Source organism: Eleginops maclovinus, chromosome 23, assembly GCF_036324505.1.
Source record: "Eleginops maclovinus isolate JMC-PN-2008 ecotype Puerto Natales chromosome 23, JC_Emac_rtc_rv5, whole genome shotgun sequence".
Lineage (NCBI taxonomy): Eukaryota > Metazoa > Chordata > Actinopteri > Perciformes > Eleginopidae > Eleginops > Eleginops maclovinus.
Genome location: NC_086371.1, coordinates 10,923,787 through 10,946,326, shown reverse-complemented (window position 1 = coordinate 10,946,326; position 22,540 = coordinate 10,923,787). Strand labels below are relative to the sequence as shown.

General features: G+C 38.7%; 2 protein-coding genes across 2 annotated transcripts; both read right to left on the bottom strand.

Annotated features, from left to right (window-relative positions):
- Positions 1-2,706: 2,706 nt before the first annotated feature.
- slc25a5 (solute carrier family 25 member 5) lies at positions 2,707-4,953 on the bottom strand. The gene is made up of 4 exons (XM_063875884.1): positions 4,697-4,953; positions 3,449-3,935; positions 3,199-3,339; positions 2,707-3,119 (listed from the first exon to the last, which is right to left on the bottom strand). The coding sequence occupies exons 1-4, from the start codon at positions 4,805-4,807 to the stop codon at positions 2,962-2,964; spliced, it is 897 nt and encodes a 298-aa protein (XP_063731954.1). The 5' UTR covers positions 4,808-4,953; the 3' UTR covers positions 2,707-2,961.
- A 414-nt stretch (positions 4,954-5,367) lies between these two features.
- slc25a43 (solute carrier family 25 member 43) lies at positions 5,368-11,477 on the bottom strand. The gene is made up of 5 exons (XM_063875883.1): positions 11,006-11,477; positions 9,353-9,594; positions 9,063-9,235; positions 7,477-7,611; positions 5,368-6,437 (listed from the first exon to the last, which is right to left on the bottom strand). Exons 1-5 carry the CDS (start codon positions 11,275-11,277, stop codon positions 6,225-6,227), a joined length of 1,035 nt encoding a protein of 344 aa, XP_063731953.1. The 5' UTR covers positions 11,278-11,477; the 3' UTR covers positions 5,368-6,224.
- Between the last annotated feature and the right edge of the window lie 11,063 nt (positions 11,478-22,540).

The following is a 22,540-nucleotide window of genomic DNA, read 5'->3' as shown; positions in this document are numbered from 1 at the left end:
GGAAAAAAGAGTGTGCGCACCTAAAGTGTGTGTATTCCCATGAGGTAGGCAATAACCCTGTGTGCCCCACTAAGGTGACCTAGGTAAATTCCTAGGGTAACTTTAACGTATTCCAGATGTTGTTTTTCACTCTTCTTCCACCCAACATTCCTCTGACCTCAGAGAGTATCTACCTTTGTATATCTCCAGATTTAATACACCACAATATGTTGTATACTTTCTGTTGCTAAATGTTTGTATTTTTAGTACATTTTTGAATGCAGCGACAGAGTATTTTTCCCTCATTAAAGGATACTTCGTCCACAAATGGGCCAGAGCATTTTAACCCCAAACACAAAGGAGTAACAGCAGGTGTATCTGTATTTGCAATATTGGAGCATTTATGTTGAGGAAAACACTTGCAGCAGAAGAGCAGCAGCATTTCCAACACTTATTTACACTCCCACTTTCTGGTTTAGTCTGCTGTCATCTACAAAGGCTGTCATGGGGAGATGCAGACTTATATATAATAATTATGATGTCTGGTAAAAGCTCTTCCAGAAGCTCAAAACGATGCGTAAACAGAACATCTATCAAAGCGTTGTTGCCTTTAAATACTGAGAAATATTAAGGAAGTCAAGCTTCACATTTGCTGGGTTCATTGCAGCCTAGCAAAATAAATGCACAGAGAAAATGTGTTGATGACACTTGTCTGACTCCTTACCCCGACTTGAACTCCAGAAAGCGCAGCGTGACTAAAGCCACAGAGAGTTAGTGGGTTCACATTCACTAATCCTTGTTAAAGTTGTAATGGAGCGGCAGTAGAAAGAGGCTTGCCTAATGAAGGATTAACTATGTGCTACCTGCTGAGAGGGACTTTTAGGGATGTAGGGGTCAAAAGCAGTATTAAAAATGATTTCCCTGGGTGGGCGATTACGTCCAAGACTTTCTGAATCGTTGAAAGGAGATTAGACAACGTCCTACTGAGTAAATCATGTAATCTGATAGTGTTGTTAAAATGAGGCTGCCTTCCATTCAAGATCAGTCTGGGTTCAGTGTGCAGTTGTGTCAAACTACTTAACAATGTATACTTTAAGCATACAGGGGCACCACATCTCAATTAATATAACACTTTTCTGTCTTTCTGTGGAGATACCTCTTTTTCTGCATTCTGTGCCATATGATGTGTCCTTTTATGTTTTGTAAAACATTTATTTGTTTTATCATAATGTTTTGATCTCCTATGCTAAGGATTTTTGGCTTTTCGGGGGATCCATTAGTGATGAGTCACATGGAAAAACACAAGAGATAATTTCTCTTTTGATGAATTCCAAGAGTGAATGATTGCTCTAAGCTTGACTAATAACTTGGTCTATTATACAACATATTTTCATAGACTCCATGTCTGCAGTCACACTTGCAATAGAAGCATTTACAGCTGCAGTGACTGAATACTCAAGGGATTTCTGGGATTTCAAAGTCAGCTGAAGACACAGAACTTGGCATCCCAGCCATTTCTCCAAGACATTGGTAATAAGAATGACAGAATGAATAGTGTAAAAATCTTCATAATTTAAACACTGTGTTATTTCTTTTATCCTGAAATGGATAGATAATATTCTCTGGGAGTAGCAGTTCTTTAATTGGTCAATGAAAATGTCTGAAGACTGATCAAAGCTGCCAAGTGGCCCAGTGACCTCATACTCAGCACACAGTTGATTATTTAAAGTGAAACTAAAATATCAATGTGTCAGAGTCTCAATAGTTTAACTGCTGTAGACAGTTCTACAGAAGTGTATTAGGGCCAGGCATAAGGGGGAAATTAATCATTTTATTTTGAATTTGGAGAATTTATTATCTTCTGTATAAACATCAGATATCAAATAAAGAAAATGAGCTTAGTGTTGAGAGTTGTTTTGACACAACTCCCCCATATTTAGACAGTAGGCACATGGAAAGAGACTACAATCTGCTTTTACAAAATGACCGACACCCTGGTTAGAGAGCCAAGAAACACGCCATGTCCTGTCCTGTGTACGCTGCAATCATGTGCTTCTTCAAATCTGGCAAGATCATGTATCAGCAGGAATTTAATGTATGACACCCCTTGAATTAAATAGCAACACAAGCCTCAAAAACAACTATAAAAAAACATCTAGTTGTCCATTCATTTGTTGCTTTAACGCAGCTATTACTGAATTTTTATGAATGTTAATTGAATATAGATCTATAGATCATTTGAATATATATAATTAGAACATTGGTTTCATACTAGTGAATGGTCAAACAGTTCAAGGTTAAAGTCCTCAGTCACACCAGTTGGAGTCCGAAGAGACTTGGCAGGATATGAAAGTATATTTAGAAGGACGGATTAATCCCCCCCCCAACAGGTAATCCAGGTTTCTTTCTGCAAGAAGCCACCTCTTCTGCTTAACTGTGAATATATGTGAAATAAACTGGTAAAGTCTTCTGACATCTTTACTATCACTTTTTCTGCAGGCATGCTTGGTTATTAATAAACTGTCAGGTCAACTTTCTCAGCTGATTTTGGCTCGCTCCCAACTACAACTACGACCTCATGTCTCTAAAATTACATTTCATACAGAAGGCTGCCAAATGGTATTCTGAAGCAACACGTCTGAGGATGTGAGCTGCCAGGACTCTCAGTCACTCTATCTGTAATGGTACCTTTAGACATGACATTACATTATAAAACGAGGCAGGAAATTTACTTAGTAGGTTATGTTTATTCCTCTTTTTTATGGCAAGGTTCCTGTGTTCAGGGAATGACATTCTGGGGAGAGGCAAAACAAAAAAGCAAAAAGGGCCAAGAGAAGAGAGCATAACAGATTCCCCCGGTACAACTAGTAGACAATACTAGCTGGTCCCTATAAATATATCATGTCATTTACATTTTTCCAAATGTACAAGATATGTTACAGTTAAACTTCACAAAATGGACAGTGGACATACAAAAACAACTTAGATGACTTTCTTAAGCTCGTCATACAAGACAAGCACAAAGGCGCCACCCATGCCTCTGAGCACGTTAGACAAGGCTCCCTTGAAGAAGGCCCTGCCGCCCTCGTCACGGGCGATCTTCCTCCAGCAGTTCATGGTGCCAGAGTACATGATGTCGGCTGAGGGGGAGACAGAATAAGTAACACCTTTGTTCTAGTAACAAGAAAAAGTTGTATAATTATATGTTGTGCTTTTTACCTCCTTTGCGTCCAGACTGCATCATCATACGACGACGGACAGTGTCGAAGGGGTAAGACACAAGACCAGCGACCGCAGTCACAGACTGAGCAATCATCCAGCTGACAACAATTGGAGTGTTCTTGGGGTCTGGAAGCATGCCTGTAGGAGAAACAATAATCAGGAAGGTCAAGTGAAGCCTAAAAAATGCAAGGAAGTCCACTGAAACAAGATGCTTCAAGCTTTGCAATGCCTGATAATGAAAACTCACCCTTTGCCGTGTCATAGACGCCAAAGTAAGCAGCTCTGTAGATGATAATTCCCTGCACTGACACACTGAAGCCCTGGTACAGACCCTTGATGCCATCAGACTTGGAGATCTTCACCAAGCAGTCGGCCAGGCCTTTGAATTCGCGGCCCTGTCCGGATTTACCGACGTCGGCAGCCAGACGTGTTCTGGCGAAGTCGAGCGGGTAGACGAAGCAGAGTGACGTGGCTCCGGCGGCGCCACCAGACGCCAAGTTACCCGCAAAGTATCTCCAGAACTGTTTGTGCTTGTCCACGCCGTCGAGAAAAACTTTCTTGTACTTGTCCTTGAAAGCAAAGTTGAGGGCCTGAGTGGGGAAGTATCTTATGACGTTGGCCAGATTCCCTCTCCAGTACGACAGGAAGCCCTGTTCTTTGGGGATACGGACCACGCAGTCGATGATGCCCTTGTACTGCATGTCCGCTGTAATCTGTTTGCTGGCATGTTGAACCTGTAATTCAAGCAGAGATATGGCAGGGCATGATATATAATAAAAAAGAGACATATTTATATTTTTCTCCACTTTTTTATTTCATAGTTTTTTAAAGTTGCCAATACTTTGTAAACTTTTCTTAAGGCATAATGTCTTTTTATATTCAAATTGTAGTGGTTTGGAAACGTATTTCAATATGTTTCATATAGTGTGTTCTATCTATACTATCTGTCAGAATGAGTGTTCACCTTGTATAACCTGGTAACCTTTTAAACTCCTCTATAAACGACTCTATTTGCATCCTTGTGCCAGAGTACAACTCTGATGGCACCCATTCAACTATCCACAGCCCCTCCTCCATGGTGCTGCTGCTGAGCCTGGGCCAAGTGCAGCAGTGGGGAGGCCGTGGCGCAGACCTTCCTGCGACCTTGGCTGTTTGTTGTCAAGCCAAACTTAAAATCATGAAAGATGAGCACTTCTGAACCCCTATAGTCACAGTGGCTTTAATAACACTTTGGTTTTGCTTGGAGCGACTGCAGCTTACAAATTACGTAACATGTCTGACGTTCCTGTGTGTGCCTGCAGCCATATGTGACGATGCTGCTATGTTTCTCAAAGTTCAGACTCCAGCTTTTACTCTAAACCATGCAGCATCTTTTACAAGTAAATAAAACTTGTTGAGTTCGCCTCTTTTCCCTAGTAATTAATACAAACAAATGCTTCAAAGAAACACTAGTTTTCTAGCAGCATGCGTATGATTTAATTATGATAACACTCACCTGGAGGAGAAGCTTGACTCTCTCGATGGGGGCTACAGCTGTTTTGGAGATGGCAGCGGCAATACCACCTGCCAAGAAGTCCTTGGCGAAGGAAATAGCTGTCTCATTCATCTTCAGATGTTATCAGTTACTATCAGTCGGTGGTGTATGTTGGAGGAGTTGAAATGGCCGACTCCAATCTAGAGGAGAGGGGATTTAATAAGACTGAGCGCGAGGGACCGTAAACTTTGACTCCGGGGTCTGATTGGCTGGCAGCAGGAAAAGGGGGCGGGGTTAATGGATGTCCTTAGATTCAGATTTGGTGCCCTCTGTCTCATCACCCAAGTGAACTCATAAAAAGAACGAAAAGTGTAACTTTGTTACCACAAAGTTTTATATGTGCTGATTTAATCAAATCTAAACATAGGTCTTGTGTCATTTTTTAAGTGTTGGATGGGATATGGATTAAAGTCATATCAAATATCAGTTTGAATCAGCTGATGGCTAATGGCTATTGAGAGTAAAGGTCATCCCATCTGTTAATGCCCTTTGGCTGTCACTTAGTTTCCCACAGTATGGAAAAGAAGACAGGATTAAATCAGCTGACTGATCCGATCATATAACTATATAGCTTATTTGAAATCTCCCAAAAACCTTGCCTGCCATCAAGACTATCACTAAAGACAAGAACATCCATTGAAACAATGCCTTTATTTGTTATTAAAATCGGTTTATTTATTATCATTTATTTATTTTTATCCTTGAATCTCTATCCTTGAGCCCCCACCACTGATTACTTGTTGCTCTTTTTAATGTTTCTATTCTGTTGTGCTTTCATGTTAATTTACCCTTTTAAAATCAGATTTGGCACATGCAGAACCAAGACCAATTTCTGCCTATTGCTAACAAAAGGAAGACAGTATAGAGACTATCAATTATTATAGTAGTAGACATTAAATGCCATTTTTACACAATAAATTGTCATCAATTACCGACAATGTAAAAAAGGAAGAACAAAAAAAAACGTGTCCTTGTGAACCTAGTTAGTTTCATGAGGATGTTGTTCTCCTTCTCCCTGAAGGTTAAATCAACTGAGGTTATAAATATACAACAAAGATTTCAAATAAACATAAAAAACTAATCTGTATGTGAAGTTTCAATGTAAGCGTCTTCTCAAAGATAAGAACATCAACATTTTTACATTCTTTGTACATTGAAAATATAATCACACATAAGAGTAGAAGAGCATTAGCATTTTGTAATTTTAATAAACTACAGAATGACACTGTTTGATGTTAATGCTAAATGAGTCTTAAAATAAATAGTCAAAGCGAAAGGCACATAATATTTGGTTAAAACATGGAAAGACAAAAAGGATGTCAATTATTCAAATAATACTATCGGATAGAATAATGTCAATGAAAGAGGTAGTCAGTTGCTAACAGGACATAATACAAATGCATATTAACTCCTCCTATGAAGAATAGTATTTTGTTTAGCTGGTCAGCAGTCAACTTTGTGTTTACAAGAGATCTTCTCGGGTCAAGTTTCACCAGCATTTTCCTAACGACGACTCCCCTGACTCAAAGTTCCTGTTTTTCAAGTAGCGCTTTGCCTCCTCCAGCTCGTACGGCCCGAGGCTTTGGTCGACTCCCGGGGCAAGTTTGTAGCTCAGGGGTGAGACGATGTATCCATTGCGGTAAAGGGAAACCTGCTTACACATCTCGAAGCAGGTGAAAAGAAGGCCAAAGTAGGGAACAATCTGGAGGAATGATAAGAGGTGGGAGTCAGAGAAATTTCTTTAAGTGTAATGCCATCAGTTCATGTGATTAAATGAATATTTAAAACTCAAAATGTTAATTTGTATATCCATTACTCCCCCCATGTTACCTTGATATTATGAAGGAAAATGAATTTTTCTCACAACGGTAAACAAAGAATGAAAAATACCTGGAAAATGTTGACGAATTAAACTAAATTGGGGCAGCGTTTAGAACAGTAAAACCATATAAAAAGGGTGAGCTTACAAACTCTCACACCACTTGTGCAGTAAAATAGAATTTTTATTCATCCAGTCATTTGCTCACTAACTCCCAAACACATGAATTTTCGCTAAAACCCCAAAACTCTTTAATTCACACAGAAAAGTAACACACCTGCGAGACAATTTACGCTCTGTTTTGAATAAGATTGTTTTAAAACTTTCATGTGTTCAACAATGTTCAACAAATGAACTTGGATCATACTGCACTAGTAAAATGAGTGTTGTTTTGAACGACTTGTGGTTGTCAAAATTCAGTCTATTCAGGTATGCAAGACAAAATAGTTTAATATAATAACTGGTGAGTAACTGATAATCAAATGATGAATGAGTGTTATGCGGTGGTTTGAATGTGATTTAAGATGTGCTTAATGTGCATTCTACTTGTTTTTATTCAGCTTGACAAATTGTGAAAGAAGCGGCTCATGATTAATCCTTACATTTGTAAAACACCTTCCAACTATTATGACATTAGCAGCTGAAATAGGAGAGTGGAGCGTGCTGTTCCAGGGACAGACTTTGTCCACCTTGCTTGGGATATTCATGCTATGAAACACTAACTTAACACTGCTTTCCATGCCCCACCCTCACCCGTCATTACTCTCCGTTTTACGTGTGCCATGGGTCACAATTCTCTCCCCGTCATAAAGTAACTCATGTTCCTGAGCACGTGCAGTCATTTGAGTTCATATCAGATGATTTATAGAGAGTAAAATATGTTTGAGATATAAATAATATGAATATATAAGTGAAAGGATACCTTTATTGTGTTGGCTGTAAGGCCGTTCCACAGTGAGAGGACGCCCTTGTTTTTTACAACCTGTATGAAACAGTCCATCATTCCACTGAAATGGACGTCGACTCCTCCAAAATGGGGAAGGCGGGCACTCTGCGCCTGAGAAGAGAATGAAAAGAGAAAATGAACAGCAGCGAAATGTCATGATGTGTTTGTGAAGTAATAACCTAAAATGTCAAGTGAAAGAAAAACTGATAGAAACTGTTGCCATCTTGTGACAGAATCGAGAATCGAAGTTATTTACATGCATAACAGCTGTGTTGCTAATAAGAAGTGCAATGAAGGAATTAATGAAGCTGTCACTTCTGCTCTATAAAGAATTGCCTATAATTTAGTCAATTTATGGGGCGGTATATTTCATTTCAAGTCATTTCTTTTTACAACTTTTAAACACATTTTCAAACTAAATACCCAAATGAAACCCTGCCTCTACAAATCAAATCTGTACTTTACAAAAGGCTTCCACATTTCCAAAAAGTGTGTGTGTTTTTTGTTCAGGAAGGCATCTATTGTCTAAAGCAACTTCTTATTTAAACTTATATAGAAATTACCTAAAAAACTCAGCTGAATATACATATTTTTAAGTAAAATAAGAAACACTATGAAAAAGTAAAAAAAATAACAGTATGTTGAAGGACTTGAAATGAGAGGGTCACCCTCTGTATTTTGTGTGCCGAGTTTTACTCTCATGTGATAGGGGAAAAGTAATTATAGTAGACTCAAGGTTATCAAAGGAAACACGCCACCATTAGACCGTTCAAACATCTTAATTGGTGAAGGACACTTTAAGCTAACCAGCGAGTTAAACAATACTCGGCTTCTCTAAGCTTCTGCAAACATCCTCAGCTGTCTTCCCATCAACTAATCTCTGCTTCACTTTTAATGTTTAACTCTGAGACATAGACAAGTTAAATCATTATGTAACATTGTTCTTTATGGTGAGGTGACATGGTGGTGATGTTTTAATGAACTCAACATAAACAACTCTCACTTTGCCTGCTGTCTGATAGCGACTGACTATTTTTAGAGAACGTATCTACAGCTACTGCAGACCAGCCACAAAATCAAATTCTCAGCTGCTGTTGAAACCTTGTGGTGGCTAATAATAGGTGGATAAAACCGGATGTAGTATTCCGTCCTTTGCAGCGCCATTGTTCCCCATGTGTCCTCCCTAACACGCAGGAGGCATCTCAAACATGATTTCAGGGGAAAGCGTTGCAAACTAATGTCTCTTCCTGTTTCTTGAAACACTTATGGAAAATGTCCTCCACAAATAGCCATTGGTCAAATTATTCTGAAGGTCAATATGAGAAAACATTACTGCCAACACTATTTTGACACAAGAATTTAAACTTGCTTGAGAGAACAAGAAAGGCTAAACTACATGTTGGCATATGCCCAGTGCCCCCTTGTGGACTTAAAGTGGTAATACAGCCAGTGTACTACACCTGCTATACTATAAACAGGTTCTTCTTTTTTAAAGGTCTGTTTCAGTTCTCCTTTAAAACAAAACCTACGTGCAGAAAGTGAGTGCTCTGATGGCAAGTTACCTGCATCTTCCGCTTTACAGTTTCAAAAGGGTAAGAAAGGGTTTGAGCCACTCCCGCTGCAAGGCAGCCATTAATGAAGTTCTGGAGGGGGGTGAAGCGAAAAGGAGGCTCCTGCCAGAGCTGATCCAAGTTCATGTGGACTGCATAGCATCCGATAGAAAAGGGAATAGCACCTGTAGACAAATGAAATGTACACTAAGTTACAGAAGGCAGGAGGAACAGGAATGCCTTTAATAAAAAGTGCATACTAAATATTTTGGACCTCCAGAGCCACATGATTGCAAACACACCCAGTAAAGTGAGGGAAAAGCCCCTGTAGAGCGCAAGCAGCCCCTCATTCCTGTAGATCTTTGAGATAGTATGAACTACGCCCATGTACACAGGTTGTCTGCAGTTTTGAGCGATGAGCCGGGTTTCTGCCACCTCCAGAGGGTACGTGGTCAGCGCAGCAACAGCACCAGCCAGTCCACCAGCCAATATGGCTCTCCACTGAGAGATGAAGCCCAGTTCATCCATGTGAAGGTGGACTAACCTGGACACAGAGGAAGGACAATTAAAGGACATTGTACAGATTGCTTCATCAGAAAGCGCATTATTGTGTGTGTAATTTACTGTTACTGTAGTCTAATAGAAATAGTAAATAAGTCTGGCATCTCGTGTGGTGAATTTAAAAAAGTTTAAAGGATGCACCCTCAATCACTACATATTTACAACTGTGTGTGTGTGTGTGTGTGTGTGTGTGTGTGTGTGTGTGTGTGTGTGTGTGTGTGTGTGTGTGTGTGTGTGTGTGTGTGTGTGTGTAAAAGAGGAAAAGGTTTTCTTCTCCTGGAACAAAATGTACAGTAGACAGTGGTCCAGTGGTTTGCCACGTCAAGAGGCAGTTGTGCGTAGGTTTAAACGCACACGTGACCTGTAGAGTTAGAGGGAACATACAGACTGTGGCAGCTCCACTACAGGCATAAACATTTATGACTGCCCTGCACATGTACAGACTTTATACCAGACATGAAATAGGCATTGTGGTACGTTTTGTCTGGTAGTAACCCGACGGAATAAAGGGGTGTTTTTGCCCATAAATTAGCCTCACAGGCAACATTTCCTTTCATAAGGGGAATACATACTGTAGTCCTTTCCCTCAGCAATTATTAACCCTCGATAATTATGTATGAATATATTTTCATGGTAAGTAATCCAACTAACACACTTTCATTATGAAGGAACTGTTACTGTTAAATCAATAAACCATGTATAAAACCAAAAAAGGCCAACACTGACTTGACTTGTAGTAGTAGTGGCTAAACAATCAATGGAAATATTATTTAAATTGTGATATGGCCTCTGTAGTATCCACGTAGCAGGGTACAAAAAAACATCTGAATGTGTATTCGGGAACTTTTTTTTGCCATTCTCTATAATTTCAAAGACCAAATTGTATATATAATCAAGAATCAAGCAAATAAATCAGCAGACAATAGTTACTGGCTTCAACTACAACATTAAATACAAATAAACGTTACATTATGGAGTAGACTCTAGGAAAACATCAAGCCTGTAAGGGTACGTCCAGGGAACCAAAACACTTCAGTATCGAATGAGCAAATACAGCCTTCTGATTGGCTGAAACGGGAAGGTGCGGTAAAACAGGAAGTACATCTTTAGCTTCACGAACAGAAGTAAACTGACTTTTTAAACGAACCCCTATCAGTTATTTTATCGTGTAAAAACATTAATAATCAACCCAATGATCACTTATTCTTCTCCGGTAGTTAAGATGTGTTCTCCTTTTCTTTTTGCGACGCTCTTTCCACTCAAACTTGCAACGTCAGCTGACCAAGCTAATTTAGCATAAGGACAAAACAAAACAAAGAAACACACACACCCACAAGATACGTTTTAAGTCCATAAACTTGGAGATTAAACGATGTATAGTTCACTGTACTTACTTTTTGTATGTTGTGAGGTGAACTGCAGTGTAGGGGACCAACCGTAGACAAGAGGCGAGGTTTCCTTTCCAAAATCCTCGAAGTCCCTCATTCTGGTAGATTAAGAGGAAGCTATGCAGGAAACCCCTCTTACAGTGAAAAGTGCCCACCTGACTTTTAATTCTAACCACCTCCAAGGGCGACGTGACGGTTTTACTGAAAAACCCGGCGAAACCGACGCACATTAAGCTCTGGGAACTCGTCAGTCTGTCGTCTTTTTTCACCGAGGCCATCTCTGTTTGTTACACCGCTGAAGTGTCTGCTTCCTGGGAAGATTTTAGTTTTCTCCGGTGGACAGCAAAGGAGTTGTTGGTGCAGGTTAGACATCTAAATGTAGAGACCGAGAAGGTATCCGTCTCCTTTCCTGACCAGCGGTGTTATGTGACAACAACACGTCCCTTTGCCGGTGCTTTGGTGAGCTGGACTTGTGTTTCAGCGACACTAGGGGACGCTCTTTACCTGTTTTAAAAACTCACGAGCTGTTAAATACATTTTAAAACACAATACAGTCTACTATAATATCCTCTAATAAAGTAATAAAACGTGTGTAAATTAATAAACACACCATTCATTTTAGTAAGAGTAGTCTTTTTATTGCCTATTATAGAATTAGATTTCTTATCACTAATGCCCTAATATGTCAATATCATTTTCTTTATTGAGCAGTTTTATTCTGTAGCTGGATGAATTTGAGCTAGCTTTAGGCATGTTTTTTTTAACATATAATTGCATTGTTCATCTAATAAAATTGCATCATATAATAATCTGCAAAGTAAACAGTAATTTAAGTACGGTGGCAATATGTAATGCATCTAAAAGAGCAAAGTGGCATAACATGTATATAATCAAGTCAAGTACATGTTTCTAAAATTATCCTTGAGTACACCATGTTACTTTCCACCACTGATACATTATCCATATCATTTCAACATAATATAGGCCAATTTTGTAGAAATTCATGATTGTTTCCACTTTGTTAGATATATACATCTCTTTAACATAGCTTCAATACTTTATTATGCTTATTTAATTTAATTATAAATCTAATGATAAGTCAGCCCTTTATGAGGTTATTGGACCAGACATGTTGTTCAAATTTGCTTTAAGGAAAAAAAAAAAGCACATCTGTGTTGTGAGTTTAGAGATAAAACTGGAGGAAGTGAAACTTGTGGTCAGAGATATAGCCATTTTATATTTTTGTCACTGAATTACTTCTAGTAAATAAGAAACATTGAAGTTGTTGACTTAAACCAGGCGTGTCTAAACTACGGCCCGGGGACCAAAAGCAGCCCGTTGGACATTTTTAATTGGCCCTCAACAAATTCTAAAAGTATAATGGGATATGTCCCTATCATGAAACTCGTGCTTGTCTTATATTGTACTACTTAAATGTAAACAGAACATAGTATTATTCATGTGTTAAAGAGCCCACTTTACAAAGAAATTCAAGTTAAAAAAATTTGTAACAAATCTTAGTTTATAAAAAAAAACGTATTTGCATAACCAGCTTGAAATATACCATTGATATTTCCCCTTCTTATAAGAAATCTGAAGCTTCTATTTTAAGGGATGAGCTGCCAATACTTGAAATAATTGAAACCCTATTGAGAGCTGTGAAGCAGGCTGTTTATTTCTTAAAGCATATTCAGTTATTAACGCTAATTTACCTACATTTGATTGATTATGCTAACTTATAACTTAACTTATGAGGCAACATACCTCATCTCGAGTGAGTAGCCCAGACCTTCGTTTGTTTTTCTGAATATGGCCCTCAGTGAAAAAAGTTTGGACACCCTTGACTTAAACCATTCATCAAATGTTCAGTTGATCTCTTGAGGGGTGCCCAAGAGAAACCTAATATTTAAAGGATTGGTGGGGCAACTTTGTATCTATAGGTGGCGCAATTCTCCAACTTTTTGATTTGTCTGGCATCTTTGGGAAAAAAAGGAATCTCCTACTAATGAAAAGATGGGTTATTAGCTGCTCAACTGAAAGAACACAAGTATGTTTTTAAAGGAACATCTCCCTTTCCAAAATAGCATGACATAACTTTAATGTATTAATTATCAAGTGCACATCAAACCATGATGCTCTGATTGAGAAAGGGGAGAAGTTCTGGTTTGAAGTTGGAGGTGTGATCCAAATTAAACATAATTGTCATTCAGGCTGCCACTAATAATTGGTTCTCATCATCTATTAATCTGCTTAATATTTTTCTTGATAATTGATTAAGCGATTGGTCTATAAAATGTACGAAAAGTTTTAAATGTCCTTGTTTCATCAGTTTGAAACCTGAATAAATGTAGTTTAAAAGGATATAAAACAGAATGGCCAAACATCTCCAGATTTGAGAGCATGTCATGTCACTTTAGCATTAAAAATACATGATGGTTAGATAAAAGAATTGCAAATTCATTCGGTCAGTCGATTATAAGATTAATCAACTAAATGTTGCAGTTCTATTTGCAATATCCTCCTTTTTTTTATTTGCAAGGACAGTCAAAGTGTTTCTACACCAGCCAACTTTATCAGGTAGATAAATCTGCTCTGATTTACTGTCTAACTTTCTCAGCATTTATTTGTGCTCCCTGTCTTGTTTCAGCACCATGTTTGTTTTTCTACTGGTCTTGGCCTGTCTCCCCTGCCAGGCCAACAACCTTAGCTGCATGCGGGGAGCCCACCTTCTGTCTGAACCACTTGGCTCCTCCACAAAGACTATCTGGAATAACAGAGTCAACCAGAGGAAATGACAGCCCCATCACAAGAGGATTCCCCCACTCCCCCTCTCACTGCCTACTGGGGGTGGAAAGGGGTGTGTCTTTGTGTGTGAATGGGACACTGGCTTTCACTTATGAAAACTCAACACCAAACTTGGTTCTTGTGGAGGTAATTTAAGTGATGGTTAAGAAACAAGTGCAGAATGTATTAGAGTATTACTGGCCTGAGATGTGCCCACACTGTATTCACATGTTGAGGTAATAGCTCAGGGGGTTAATACTACTTAATGCTAATGCTGATCTTCCAATTATAGGTTTAGTGGTTTGATCCCACCCCCTGCAGTCAACATGTAAAAGTGTCCTTGGGCAAGATATCCTGAATTGATCCCGTAGGCATGTCTACAGTATTTAAGGATAAGACGTATTTGGATAAAATCTTAAATAACATGTACTGTAATATCTCATATCAGGTACTCAGGCGACCAGGGTACTTTTTTAAAGTTCAAAGGTAATCAAATTGTGTTACAAGCAAATCAATGCAGTCTTTAGTGCCAGGATGATAATCAGAAGGAGTAATTAACTGTGCTCCAATAGAAAACTAAAGGTACAAATATATCGGTGTGGAAGTAAGATTTCTTTTTGGTCCACAGAGCAATATAAAAGCCCACTTTGAAAAGTCTTTGATCCCTTTGTCATATGTGATTTGTGATATCTGAGATAATGAGAAGTTTTCTTTAAAGATAAGTGGTGTGACGCTGTATCTTATCAATTAATGCTTCAGCAATCAAACAGGACACCAGCCAAGACCCTGTTGCCACTCTGTCTCCTCTGATGCCCTTCCTCTGCCCCTCAATTTGCCTTTACCCATCAGTATTCATAGAGAATACACATAGAGCACTGCCTTCTTCCTGTATGTATATACCCCTGCTGAATGAGAACTTCCTTCATGAAGCAAAGCAGTGCGGGAGCAGCCTATATGTCTTTGTGTCTCTGGGACTGGCACGTAGCAGTAGGTGTAGGCTGGCTGAGGCATTGTCATTCCCTCCATGTCATGTGCAAGTCACCCCTTGATCTCCCACTTTGAAGTGCATTTCTGGGGGAGCCCGTGAGCCATGTCTGAGCCCAGCTAGAGCTCAGGGCCGTCAGCAGAGGGCGCCTGATACTAGCGAGGCTGCAAGGAGGCCTGAGGTGCTGTCATCCTCACAGACTGGTGCAATACAATTCTCACCTCATTATCTGAGACAGTCACATCACAGGCTTGTGTTGGCAGGGGAGGGGAAAGGGAAGAAAGGATGGGGGTGGGTGACACCAGAGTCTGTCTGTATGTGAGTGTCTTTTTTTAAGGGTGGGGGGTGTATTGGTGAGAAAAATCAGGCAGAAGTACAATTCACTGTGGCATCATGTCGACACCTCTACCCACAAGGCTCAGGCCAAACTGCTCCCCGGCTCACTTAACAGGAACGGGAGACTTGTTTTGCATAAGAGCCTCATTTTCTATTAATGGTTTCTCTGATGGGTTAAATTGTGAAAGGTTGTCAAGTTTTGTTAGGAATAGTAAATGCAATTTTGCACCTCATTACCGGGAACAGTCTTTATTACAAGAAACACTGAAACTACTGTTGCCTCGTCCCTACAGATCAGTAAACACAGTCTATAAAGTGTCAAATATGCAGTAAATGTGCAGCCTTAAGTAGTTTAATTATGGTGTGACGGTAAAGTGCTTATTCCTACATTTTATTGGAGATAATTGGATATTCAGTGAGTGTGTCAGAGAAAATCAAGTTTCTTAAAGACAAAAAACAACAATTTTATTTCAATTTAGTAATATTGTTCTACTAATTTCCCTTTTGCCTTGTTAAAACTTTGAGCAAGAAATGATGCATTACCTATTTACCCAGGATGTGGTTGACCAGGAGGCCCATTGTCTGCGAGGATGCAGTGGAGAACTTCTGGCAGCTGGTGCCCCCTTATCTTCCCATGTACAGCCAATAAATCAATATCAAATCTAAGGAACAGGAAGCCAGATGGCCATCCCACAACCCACTAGGCCTGGGCTGCTCTCAGGGCCTCCTTGGCTACTGTACCACCGGTGCATGCTGCAACCCTTTGAAGACATACACATTCAACAAGCAGCTCAATGAATGACTAAAGGGAACAAATATGCTGTTACGACTCTGCTCAAAACAGTGTTTGTGTTAGCATCCACATCAAAGGCCCCAGTCTGTTTGATATGCAGCAGCCCCCACACCTTGATCCCAGCCATGTACAGGTAGAGGGGAGGAGCAGTCTATTGAGAAGCGAGAGGATCATGTGGATGCTTCTCTCAGCCCCGGCTCGAGGGTAGTTGACCCAGACGAAGGGTCTGGTGATGTCTCTCCTTCCCCAGGGAGATATTGCCCCTTACACCCATCACTAGACACATTATTTATTGGGTGGCCTATTGATCACGCACTTTTAAGTATTATTCACAGGAATTCACTTCACAGCTATTTCCTTATAATTCAGATATAGTGTAGATATTTTATAGCATTTGTATATTTATATCGTTGTTTTTTCCTCTATGCAGCCTTTTTTGTTCAGATATTAGTGTAAATATATTTCTAGAGTAATTTTTCCTCACAACTTTCATTTTTATTCAGATATATTGAATATATATAATAATATTTTTTCATATTTTCTTCTATACATCTTTGGTTTTATTTCAGATGTATTTAACACATTGTTATAGTATTTGTTCACATTTGTATCGTTCTCTTTCTTCTAAAACAGATTCTGATTCTGATTTGGAGCAGTAATCCTGAAATAGGAAACATATTGCATATAAAGACAAGAGTCATTCAATATTAACTAAGGTAAACACACAGTTGTGTAGTAACTGACGGTTGGAGTAAAGCCAGAGAGGTCAGTTACCTAAATACATCCCGCCAGACTCATCTTGATTTCTGTGTAGGCCAGGGGTCAGGTTAAACAGTAGTTTGATTGAATGGCTGTTCACAGGCCAGTGTGAAATGCCGGCTCTATTGCAATGTGGGAGTGGGAAGGAGGGGGTTTCTCTGGCTTTTGTGTGGCCCGCGGTCTTAGAGCACGGACCCATTGTTAGAGGCTGACCAGCCAGCCCCTCAGACTCTCCTTTGCCCTGCTTTGTCTCGAGCAGCCTGACCATTTCCTTCATCCAGGTCAGAGCAGGGTCGTGACTTTGGACACCAGTCCCCTCTGTCTGTCTGCTCAGCCGGCATACTCATAAACGCATACAAAAACGGACACACATGCACGTTGTCACATGTCAGTGAAAGTATCTTTGTTAAACCAGGTTTCAGTCTCCTTGAACAAAGAGGACGACCACAAAAGATCAGAAGTCAACCTCAAGCAAATTCACAAAAGCATGAAACGTAATGATACATCGAGCCTTTAAAATTCAATAATAACATTTGACTGATGTGGTTCTTTTGTACATGTAGACACTTCCATTGATCTGATACAAGTGAGAACACATTTATGATCAACATAATTTGCTTGGTGAGAGATATCTCCCTTTTGCCTTTATTGCAAGTGTGTAAAACATAGTACCACATGCACAGGGCTGAGATAACCTCTTTACTGCCCTGAAGTGTCCGAGTTATGCCACTGCGAAGTTTTGAAAAGAGTGGACAGTACCCTCCTTCCATCCCGAGGCTGGACCTGCCTTATCATGGCCTGGCCATCACGGTGATAAGAAGAGGAAAGGCCAAAGGGCCATAAGGAGCAGTGTGCATGGTTCAGGTCAACAGTGTGAGGAGGCTGGACTCAAAGGGGAGGGAGGGCGAACAAGAATATTATCTGATAAGAATCACCAAGGTCTTTTGATCTCAAAGGGGCTGATCCTGGGCTACAGGGTGTCATGCTGGGTGGACGAGCAGAACGACACGGCAGGTACAAACAAGCGAGTCCTTGAAGATCATCTGGGGCTAAGCATATTTACACAGGAAGACTGGAATGACTCTTCTGATGCACACACAAACAAGCTTGTTGTCCTCAGGATTTCACGCTGTTGTAGCATTCTTTACATGTTAAGCGTTTGGCTTCTACCAGAAAGCACAAATAATGCCTGATTTTCTCTGATTCCTTAATCTGTTTTCTGAAAATCCATTGTCAGGCAATTCATTCAAAATCCTCAAAAGACTGTGAGCCCTCTGAGGAAAAACTTGGATTTCACTGTGTGGTTTGGTGCAGTTTTGTCTCATAAGTCACTGATTAAAACCCATCATGAGGAGGCCAGACACGACCTGGGGCTCCGGTGCAAGATGTGACCCGCACCAAATGCTTTGCTGTCTCACCCAGGGCAAGATGGAGGAGGGTCTTTGAGCCTGGTGAAGCCAGAGGGGAGTTTAGCAAGCTGCTGCAGAGTTTAACTGTCCTTGGTTTCATAGCAACAGTTAAAAACAAAAAAGCACTCGTATCCAAAACTTCACTCTATTTTACAAAACACGGCCAAGTGACGTGTAGTAAGGGTGGGGTGTAAGGACAATTTTGGATGATAATCAATTTGGATGATTGATTAGCTGTGGTAGAGCTGATTGACAAAAACACATCAATGAGCCACACATCATTGCACTGGTAGACATGTTCCTTCATTACAAAGACTGTGGGCAGTGGTGGACAATAACTAAAAACATTTATGCAAGTACAGAATAGTTTTAAGTACTTGTATTTTACTTGAAGATCTCCATTTCCCACTGCTTCCACCCCAGGCAGTATATACAATATATGATAAAACGTGTTTCTCTTAAGTAGTAAATACATTAATGCATGAAAAATTCTAAACAAAGAATATAACATATATTATCCTAAAATCAGTAAGTGCAGGATTAGTACATTTTGTTTTTGTTCCTTAACTATATGTTTATGTTCAAACTTTTGTACGTCTCCTAAGTAGGATTTTAAATGCAGTACTTTTCTTGTTAGTGAGCATTTCTTCTATGTGGTGTTGCTACTTTTAATGAAATAAAACGTTATTTTCCACTACTGACTAGTGAACACTTTATTCAGATTGGATCACTGGTTAACCTTCCTGCTGCAGAACATATACAGACCGATGCAGCAAAAAGTGGTCCCCAACAAATGCATTCTCCATTTTGTGTTTGAGAAATGTTTGATGAAAAACTACAGTGATACAGTTACCGTTTGATTTATGTGTGCTGTTTTAAAAATGAAAATATATATTGAGTGTCAGTTTTAAAGATTTATACATTCAGTAGGAACAAATGGATTTTAGAAACAGAGTCAGAATGATTGTACTGTACTTTGTTTGTTTGTTTCATTGAAATGTATAGACAGCAACAAAAATACAGAATATATAACGGGGTTACATTCAGAAGGTCATATGAAACCAAAACCCAACAAAGCGGCACAGGCTCATTTATTTTAGTAAGCGCCGAATGAAGAGGTTTGATTATTTATTTAGGCAAATTGCATCATGTTTCTCATCAAACATGAACAATAAGGATTATAATTTATTTTAAATGTGTCCTTAGTTTACACTAGGCAGAGACAATGACAGCAAAGTGTCAGCAACCTGTTACATCCATGCTCCTATTAAAAGAATTAAGATGTAAGGGGCCTTCATTATCAGGTCTCTCTGAAGGACTTCAAAGGCCGCGGTGGAGTGAGAGTGCAGCTGCCCTGACGGTGTGAGTTTCTCCTCTCTCACTCCAGAGGAACTTGTTTGTGTTGAGGATGTTTACTGATCCCAGCAAAGACAAACAGCCACTTCTTGTTTGTTAGTAACGCAGCTCAAACAGAGTGTGTGTCTGTGTGTGTGCGAGAGAGCGTGAGCGAGACACAGCTTCAGGATGTGTTGTATTGTAAGGTCAGTGTTTATCTTGTCTCTGTGTTTTCACCCCACTTCCAAGTTTCCCATCAGTGAAGGATCACATTGAAGGCTGTGAAGTGCAATTTCACAAAATCAAAAGACTGACAAGGCAAATGGAAAGGGAGGTACACACACCATGTCTACAAAACATAGTATCTTACATCTGCATAGTAATAATGATGTCTGATTATGTCATAATCTATGAGACGACTTAACTCAATAAACAACTTATTCGTTCTCTGCTGCCATGTAATAAATCTATCAATCTTTTCAAGTCATTTCAAGCAACCCAGTTATGCTACCTCATCTTAACACATGGTGTCACTCTTTCTTATCTATGCTGACAACCATGACTAAGACCCTCAAACCCATTCCCTATTTATCAGGTACCATTGTGCTGTTGAGTTGTTGTAAACAATGTTTGTGGCATACTACATCTTACTCTGACAGCAAAAGGTGTTACCATGAAATATAACCACTTAATGTGTATGTAGATTTCGACATAGTTTAAAATGTACATTATGCTTAACTGTTTTCTTTTCTGAATTGAGTAAAACTGTATTTGTCTTGTCTTACGTTTAAAAGGGGAAATAAGGCTAAAAATTTAAGGATAGTGTTAGGTGTATGTGTCACTGAATACAATACAGTATGTGCATTACTTTTATATTTGTGCAGCAGTTAAGGCAAAACTAATATTTTAGTAGAAATATTTGCATTTCCCATTAACGGTATAGTTCAGGTAGTACTGATAGGAAAAGTGTTCTGGCTCATTATGAAATACAGACCAGCAGACATCTGTATTGCCACAATGGATTGTCTCATTCTGTGTGCTTGTATCAGCAAATGTCACTTTGTATTGAGGCATCCTACCACCCCTATAAATCCTTTGGGGAAACAGGCCTTCACAGAGAAGTTTTATGGCACAGAGACTTCCCTTCTATTCTGCAGGGGGTATGCTGCTTAACACCATGTTCGTGTGTCTCAGTCCTTTTAACTGGCACAGTCCCAAAACTACCAGTATTTTTCTATTCAGCAGCATCCAGATGTTCCTATACAGATGTTCTGATAAGACACAAAGCTTTAAATTGATGCTGGTAGGAAGCAGATATATACTGTATATGTACTGCATATATATATATTTTGAATAACAATAATATTTATTTATTTTTTGTCTGAAATGCAGTAGTAGTAGAAGAAGTATTCAGATATTTTACTTGAAACAAAGCAGCAATTCTAAGTATTAGCATTAAAGTTAAAGTACTCATGTAGAGGTTCATTTCAGTTTCTGGATAATATATTACTGGATTAGAGTAAGTGTTGTAATAATGTGTATTATTAGGGATATCGTGGGGATTATTATAATTAACTAATTTAATGCTGGGTGTCCTAACCTACAATATATCATATTTCACTTGATGTGTTTAAATCAATAGTGAAAATATGCCCAGTAACTGAAAGTGAAAGCTAAATAAATGTAGGGAAGTAAACATTGTAACAGAAAAGTATTTTTGCTCACTTACTTACTAATAGTATCATTGTTTGATTCTTACTTGCTAATGTTTATCTCTATTTCCATTTCATGTCTTTGCTAAGCTTGGGAAAAGTCCTTATTAAGAAGATTTGTTGCAAGGTTGTTAGCAATAATCTCTGTGCAGCAACAGTATAACCTTCAACTTCTGTTGAACTGAGAACATCCTGATACTGCCTCCTTAACTTCCAGAATGCTCCTTTCATTATCGCCAAGCTTGCCCCCCCCCCTCCCCCTTTCTCAGTCACTTTAATTAAATGTGTTATGTCAACAGGTTACACATACTTGTATTAGGTTAGTTAAAGTTAAAAGTATAAAGTTGAACCTATTGTTTTTTATTTAAACTAAATATCATGGCATTCAACTGACCTAATACAAATATGTGTTATCTGTTTACTTACAAACATTTATTCATCTTTCACTCTACATACAGAATGCTCTTTGTATGAATAATTTAACTTTCTTGCAAGAAATAAAATATGAAAAAAGACAGCTGAGAGGTTTGATCTTTAATCCATATTTGATTAATAAAAATGCCACCACATCACCGCATAACTTCCTTGTAACATATCTAATGTTTAATGTTAAATGTTACTACAACTGTCGAATCAATTAAATAAAAACTTAAATATTTTCATATAAATTTAGTGGAAAAGAAGTACAAGGTATCATAAAATGTAAGTATTCAAGTAGCCTACAACTAGGTCAACATTTTTCAACACTTCCATTAATTTAGTAATTTGCGTTTCCTTTGAATACTCAACAATGTACAATTTAATAATAAGATTCAGCATTTGTAAAAGACTACATTTTAATTACTACTACTACTATTATTATTAATGAAGCACCTTGAGAAAACGTTGTTTTTAAAGTATGCTATACAAATACAATATATTATTACAATTCTTTAAAAACATTTTGCTTAGAGTACATTTCAACTTTTATTGTAGCAGTTTGAATGCATGACTTAGTAGAGTTGTGCATTTTAGATAAAGAGTCGAATATCTGAACACCTCTTCCATGCAGAGGTGGGAGAAGTACTCAGATCTTGTACTTGAGTAAAAGTAGAAATATCAGAGTTTAGGAATACTCTGTTACAAGTAAAAGTCCTGCAAACAAATGTTACTCAAGTAAATGTAGAAAAGTATTGGAATCAAAATATACTTAAAGCTCCAAAAGTAAAAGTACTCATTATGCAGATTGTTCCATTTCAGAATTATATATATTAGGTTTTGATTGTAATTGTCAATGCATTAAAGTGTTATCAAAGCTGGTAAAGGTACAGCTAGTTGTAAGGATTTTGTATACTGCAGGGCAGCTTGTGAATACTCCAGGTGTAACTAAACTAAGTGTTGATTGCATTTCACAAGATTAAGTCTGAAAAGTAACTAAAGACACAAAAT